The 7690-nt window shown below is 38.6% G+C and overlaps 1 protein-coding gene across 2 annotated transcripts; it reads left to right on the top strand.

Moving 5' to 3' along the window:
- Positions 1 to 1474: 1474 nt before the first annotated feature.
- LOC130228903 (CMRF35-like molecule 2) lies at positions 1475 to 5458 on the top strand. 2 transcript variants are annotated; one of them, XM_056457439.1, is made up of 6 exons: positions 1475 to 1669; positions 2092 to 2415; positions 2860 to 2970; positions 3051 to 3149; positions 4889 to 4935; positions 5023 to 5458. In XM_056457439.1, the coding sequence occupies exons 1-6, from the start codon at positions 1630 to 1632 to the stop codon at positions 5401 to 5403; spliced, it is 1002 nt and encodes a 333-aa protein (XP_056313414.1). In that variant the 5' UTR covers positions 1475 to 1629; the 3' UTR covers positions 5404 to 5458. The 2 variants fall into 2 exon arrangements, with proteins under 2 accessions (XP_056313414.1, XP_056313497.1); XM_056457522.1 differs by having other exon boundaries at positions 2079 to 2415.
- Positions 5459 to 7690: the final 2232 nt, after the last annotated feature.

Genomic DNA, 7690 nt, shown 5'->3' with positions numbered 1-7690 from the left:
CCACATGTGCCGCACATTTTAGAATTCTAAACATAGGTTTCTCTCAGGGTACACACACCTGCACCACAGATCGGCGGCTGTCCACGGCACCAGCTACGACTCAGGACACTGTTCATACTTCTGCCGCACCACAGAGCACCATCTGAATAGTTTCATTTTAAATAATGCTGTTACCTGGGTTCTGCCACTCTGGTCTTGGAAATTCTTGTTTTGGTGGCAGAGTCTGGACACTAGCTCTGTCTTGTCCTGTCCTGTTGTGCTCGGCTCGAGTTTTCTTGGGTCGAGCACTTGTTTTGTCATTTGTCTGGGTGCGCGTCGTCATAGGTGCGCGCGGACCGTGCGCGCTCCTGCTTGATGTGGGCCCGCGGGGTCTGCGTGTCCTTGGGACGCGCGCTCTAGTACTCGTGTTTGTGTTTTGTTCCATCAGCATCGCGCTGTTTCATTCTTAGCGTCTCCGTCTAGTTGGTTTCGGTTTTGGTTGACGCTGAGATGAGACATGTGCGTTGCATTTGTGTGAGCGCACGGTAAGGTGTTTTCACCTATCATGTGTTCGTGTCTTGCGTCTATTGTCAAAGCACGTGGCTCTGTGTTTACATTGTGGTCGCGTGCTTTTGTTGTGTGCTTCAGTGTTTGTCTTGTCATACGAACACGCGGTTAATGAGTTCTCTCATTGGCTGCGTGTTCTAGTCTTGTTTAATGTGAGCACATGGCTTGTGTTGTCTTTTTGTGTCATGTGCTCTCCCCTCTATCATCTAGTCCCACCCTCCTTGTTAACCCATTATTAGTTAATTATGTTCATCTGTTTGAGTTAATTTACTACTGCTTATATTCTCCTCATGTCTGCTGTCCTGTGCCGGTTCGTCATCGTATGTTGCCTCATTTTATGTCATTGATCATAATTGTATGTTGCCTTGTCGTGTGTCTGTTCCAGTCCTGATCTCTGCCAGCCTGCCCAGTCTAGTTTGGTTTGTTTGTTTATTTGTTTTGTTAATGTTTTCCCCCTCGGGGTAGTTTGTTTTGCTGTTTTTGCCTTTTATTTTGTTTTATTATAAATAAATACTAATTTACCTTGCACTTCGGTCCTCGTCCCTTTTCCCCCTCACTGAACTGTGACAGAAATATCCCTTGTGTTTCAGTGTGTGTTTGTCTGTTGTTGAATGTGGTAGCTGAGTTGTGGCTGGTCTCTGTGAGTTAGTTATCTGCCCTTTGTCTTGCTCCTGGTTTGTTTTTAATAAACTTTTGCTGCACGTGGATCCACCTATTGAGCCGGTTTCATGTTCCAATAATCGAAACACTCTGTGTGTTTTCTGTAATTTCTGCAGAACTGAATTAATTTGTGAATGAGAATGTGGAAATTGAGGGTTTCCCCTGAGCACTGGAGAAGGGAAGTAAAGTCAAACAAAGAGGAACTCCAAAATGGAGAAAACCACCAGCAAACCTCTGTCTGCTGTTATTGTGTTTCTGTGCTTCTGTTTCTAATATTCAGATTTATTATGGACACAGAAGACAAAAGAAGAGGAAGTTTCCATCTCTTCACTTTCATCACGAAAACACGACCAGAAACACGCAGGAGAGTTTGAGAAGAGCTGAATCTACTACTGACAGAAGATCAGTGAATAAGAGAGAAGAATGAAGATCATCTGGACTTTCACTCTGCTCATGATTCCTGGTAAGAGTCTGATCAACTTTTGAAAGCAGTTCCACATTCGGTTTTATTAATCAATCCAAACTTATATTGTCAGTATAGTAAATACTATAGTGTTTTTAAACTACTGAATATTATTTGAAGTACTTGAATTAATCTGTTGTTGAGATTCTACATTTGCTCTAGTAACACAAGGACTATAGTAATATAAACAATTGACCCAATACTGTAGTTTTCCACAACTGAAGGGTATAATATACTACAATACATTATGGACTGTAGTAAAAACTAAAGTACACCACAGTATGTTTTGCAGTTTTCAGATCACTGTAGTTAATATCAATCATGACTAGAGCTCACCAGGACTAACCAGAAGAATAAATAGACTAATAAAGGAAGATTTTCTCTGTTTGATGAAACACAAAATTATTAGTTTTCTGTTGTAGGTGTGTTGAGCTCCATGAATGTGACGGGATATTCAGGAGGCGAAGTCACGATCACATGCAAATATGATGAAGAATATAAGGAAACTGTGAAGTATTTTTGTAAAGGACAACGGTTTGCAACATGCTCTGAGCTCATCAAGACTGAGACTAGTAAAAAAAAAGATCAGGAGGATAGATTCTCCCTGTTTGACAACACAACAGCAGCGGTTTTCACTGTGATTATCAGAAATCTGACAGAACAGGATTCTGGGACTTATTACTGTGGAGCTGATAAACCAAACCATACAGATAACTACACTGAAGTGAATCTGAAGGTTATAACAGGTGAATAACTCAAAGAATCTCAAACTCATGAAGATCCACAACATCAGCAAACTCAACACTGACTGCAAGTACTGTATTTACACATACTTAACGGTAACACTTTAGATTACAGCCCACAATTGGGTAGGTTAAACCATATGTATTGCATACTGTTAAATAATAATAGTGTGCATTTTAGAAAATGCTGCTTTGCCTATCTACACTCAAAAATATATATGTTTTCGCTTGTTTAAACTACTTTAAAATGAGCTGAAACAACAAAACTATTGAGATTTCATTGGGACAACTTAATTTGTCACCCAAAATTGAACAATCCGTGTTACTTACACACAAATCACTTCCGGAGAGTCACTTTCTATTTGTATTGGGATACTGGTCTAAGTAGGATTTACCCACCTGTCAATGCCTCTAATGTAGGTGTTTTTTATTTATTTTCTTCTTTAGTGATTGACACATTATCAAGTCATCAATCAACCACAACTAAACGTACAACGACGCTAAATTCCAACCCTTCTAAATCTTATTTAACATCGAGTTCACCATCAAGCTCAAATGGTACCAAACTGTGATTCTGGCTCATTTATTTTCATTGATTGAGAGTCTTTCTTGATTGTTCATGCTGTGTTTTCTCTCAGGTTCATCTCTGAACATCGGAGTGTCTGTGATTGTGATTCTGCTCATTATTGGATTTGTTTCAAGCATAATTGTTTTCTGGAAGAGGCGTCAGACTCAAGGTGATTTATTAGTTTTTGGAGCGTGACAACGGAAATAAGGATCCAAATGCAGGTTTATTAAAAGAAGCATGGTGAAAACAGCCAGTGCTGAATAGTAGCAATGTCCAGGGTTATCCAAAGAGTACAATAAACAGGGCTAGGTCAGGAAGGGCAGAAAACAAACTCAGTCCAAGATTAAAACAAACAAACAAACAAACATTTAAATTAATAATTTAATCTCCATTGTAGATGCATGTGTTGGTGTGTGGATCTGAAAGTGCACATGCGAAATTTGTAAATAATAGTACCCAAATTATAATACAATGAACAACCATATTGCAGAGTTACAAAGATGTTCAAATGTTTTTAAGATTAACCATGGTCTGTGGTGGTCGAGGGAGCTTAACAGGCTGCAATTTAATGAAACACATGCCATTACAAAAAAAAACACCAGTTAATTAAGAAAAGATCTTCATCAGTTTGATGGCAAACGTGTTTCCTATCCAGCCTGATCTCACGAGAAAACGTAAGTATTTTACGTTTTGTCAGTTTAGTGGCTAATTCGTACGAGTTTAGTCGATTCAGTCAGTACGATTTTAAAAAGGAGGCGTGGCACCTAACCCCACCCCTAAACCCAACCGTCATTGGGGGATGAGCAAATCGAACTAAATTGTACGAATTCGTACGAATTAGCCACTAAATCAAAAAGTTACGAATTGCCGTGAGATTGTGTTGTCCTATCCTATTTCCTATTTTCACACAGTACATGCAAATAGCTGGGAACACAACAGAAATGTTTCAAGGCGACCCAAAAAAGTGACAGACCCAGCTGAGATTTGTCTATTGTGCCATGTTTATTGCTCAGTGAAGTTGTAGGTGAGTTGGTGAGATGTGCTCTATTTAAACATCTTGATTACACAATTCTGTTGTCTTTTGTACAGTATTAGCATAAATAACCATAACCTAAATAGTCGGGTCCAACACATTTTAGGGTCCCCTTGAAACATTTCCATTGTGTTCTGTACTATTTGCAAGCGATTCCGCCATTTTGGAGTGAAAGCGATCGGCCGTCCATTGGATCTTATTGCTGTCTCGATGGCAAGCAGCTGCTTTGTTTTCTATTTATTTATTTAAAAAGCGCATTAAAGCTGAGATACAACCTGAAAGACGACAATACAACACTTACTATCACAATCATCAGCACTTTTAATAGCTTACTTTACAGACTTATAACATGCTGTTCTATTGGAATTTTCATTCCAAAATGGCTGCCGCACCATCTAGTTGACACCATCAGAGTTGATTTTAAAATCCTTCTTTTCATTTATAAAGCATTGCACAACTGTACTATTTGAGAGAATGCAGTGCGATTTCTTAATGTGTTTGCATTGTGAGGATTTGCAACACGTTTGCTGTCAAAGCAATGAGGACCTTTTTTAATTTGCTGGTGTTTTCTTAAGCAGACAGTCTACTAATACTCAAATAGACCATCAAAATAAAGTGTTAACGTACATTACATTGCATGTCAGCTGACCCAGCTGGGACTCGAACCAACGACCTTGCTGAGAGGCCAAAGTGCTAACCACTGAGCCACCGTGCTGCCAGTGTGTATTCATAATGCATAACAGTCCTGATAATCATGTAAAATGGAATCTAGTCAGGTTAACTTACATAGGACGAATACATTACATCAATCACTGAATTACGTTGTTTTTTTGAGGAAAGAGTTTATTAAAAAGTGTGTAAATTTGTTTTCATAGACTCTAACTCAGCCTCTATAACTCATGAAACAGGAAACAGTGAAGCGGTTTGTAAAATCTTTCTGTTTGCTAAATTATTTGTTAATAAAAAACGGTCAACGGAAATAGTAAATAATTTCTCATTTCCTTCTCAGGTTCCTCAAATGTCGCACTTTTATGAAGAAATCAATAACGCCAGACCTCAAACTGACTGCAGAACAGCACAATTACCCACAATCCCCTCTGCTTCCTGTAGCACGGTTTACGCTACTCAACAATTACCCATAAACCCTTCTACTTCCTGTAGCACAGTTTACGCTACTCCACATCAACCCACAACCCCCTCTGCTCCCAGTAGCACTGTTTATGCTACTCCACATCAACCCACAACCCCCTCTGCTCCCAGTAGTATAGTTTATTCAACCCCACAATTTCCCACAAACCCCTCTGCTTCCTGTAGCACAGTTTACGCTACTCCACATCAACCCATCAGCTTCCCGTCTGCTTCCTCAAATGTAGTTCATACTGCAGATTAACAGTGCAGACGTTCACATAATCCATTGATTTGTAATGCATTGGGTTGTTTTTCAGTACACACAGCAATTTTAATGCTGAGATGTGACCAATATGCCTAAAACCGGATGCATTTGACAAACTGAAATAGAATGTAATGTTATATCATCAGATCGTTATTAAAATCAGAATAATAATGACTAAAGCTGGTGTTGTGTCTTGTATAAACAGCTTCATGATTTGTGTCCTTCATGGTTTTACAGCTCTCAGCATGGTGCATCACAAACAAAAAACAATGCTACTACATTATTAATATAGTATACCATGGATCATTTTTGTAAAGGTCAATATTGATTAATTTTCCTTCAGCTTATCAAGGGTCGCCACAGCAGAATAAACCGCCAATTATTCTAGCATATCACACACACTACTGCCAGTTTAGTTAATCAATTCCCCTATAGCGCACACTGAAACATCAACCTGCCCAGCCGGGACTCGAACCAGCAACCTTTTTGCTGTGAGATGACAGTGCTAACCACTGAGCAACCGTGATGCCCAAAGGTCAATATTATGAGATATCAAGGAAGCGTCATTTTGAGAGTGAAACAGAAAGTGTGTGTGTGTGTGTGTGTTCAGTATGTGTGTGTGGTCTTGGTATTAATCCAATCATTTTGACCTTGTGGGGACATTATTTTTGGTCCCATTAAATGCCTCATAAAATGTATTTTCAAATTGTAAAAAAAATGCAGATTATCTTTATTTTAGGGTTGGTTTGGGGTATTGAGATATAATACTCAGTCTGTACCATAGAAACATCATTATGTCTATATGGGAAGTGTGTTTATGTTTTGTGTGCGCGTTTTTGTGACGTATGAGGACACAAATGTGTATAATGATATAGATATGACAGATATTACAAGAAGGGGGGAATTATGAGGACATTGCTGATCAAAAAGCTTAGAAATCTTACAGAATGGGTTTTTGTTTTTCAGAAAGTAAAACTGTACACGGTTTCCTGTGAAGGTTGGGTTTAGGGATAGTGTGGGGTTAGGCCAATAGATAATATAGTTTAGTACAGCATAAAAACAATGGAAACCTCTGTAATGTCCTAACAATTCACAAAAACAAACCTGCATGGGTGTGTGCGCGCGTGTGTGTGTATTGTGAGCATGTTTAAAGAATCTCAGCCATTGTCCATGGTGCTGAACTTCTTCTGTCCACTGGAAGAATGACCAGAACTCCCTGCTAGAAGAGATTTTGTACCTTAACAGGACATTGATTGACCTCATAATAATACATTAAATATAGAAATATCTGTAAATTGTGCTCACGACTACATTTCTTTGGATTCAATCCATTTACATGCTTTATGATTTATGTTGTATTATGATAATCGTATGACTGTGCAGAGCTACAATCACTCCACAATTTCAACCCCAACTGTGCAATTTCTAGATTAGACTTCTGTAATGCTCTCCTCACTGGACGTCCATCATGTGCTGTGAAACATCTTCAGATTATCCAAATTGATCTGGTCTCACCTCTCTTTGTCTTTCTGCACTGGCTACTGATTGAAGCTCATGTTAAGCTGAAATTATTGATGCTTATATACTGAACAGCCACAGACTCTGCTATATTCCTTCTTCAAATCCCCTCCAGGAGCCTCCAGCTGATAAGTGAGCACTGTTTCATCACAGAAAGACTTTAAATCACTTTCCAGAACCTTTTCATTCACTGTTCCTCACTGGTGGAAAGATATTCGCAATCACATACAAACTGCTGAAACCCTGGGCATCTAAAAACTTGCCCCTTCTGACTTATAGCATTTGACTATCATAAAAAAAAACATCTGCTTCTTATGTGTTTCTTTAATCCCTTCTTACTCTTGTTTTTATTTTTCTAGCAATGCCAGAAACTTGTATTAGTAGCACTTCTTGTATTACGATGAATTGCTTTCTCATTTGTACATCACTTTGAATACATTTTCCTGCTAACTGACCAAATGGGAAAGTTCACACTTGATTTATTATTCATTTCTGTATTTCTGTCTGTCTTTTGTTTTGTTGTGCAGGGTTTTGTGTGTCTCTTGATGGGGAGAAGAGACTGACGGCTCATCTGAGGGAGTAAAAGTTATTCAAACATGGATAAATGTTTGGTAAACAAAAAAAGGTTTTATTAATATGACTTTGTATGATAACTGAAAAGAAGCATTACTTATGATTTATATGCGATTTATATGTTGGTCCCTTAGATGTCACTGTGTTTAGTTTCAGTTCCTCTTTATTATTACTCTCTCTCAGAGGAAATGGG

This window comes from Danio aesculapii, chromosome 1 (assembly GCF_903798145.1).
Source record: "Danio aesculapii chromosome 1, fDanAes4.1, whole genome shotgun sequence".
Taxonomy (NCBI): Eukaryota; Metazoa; Chordata; class Actinopteri; order Cypriniformes; family Danionidae; genus Danio; species Danio aesculapii.
This window is presented reverse-complemented; position numbering and strand designations above follow the sequence as displayed.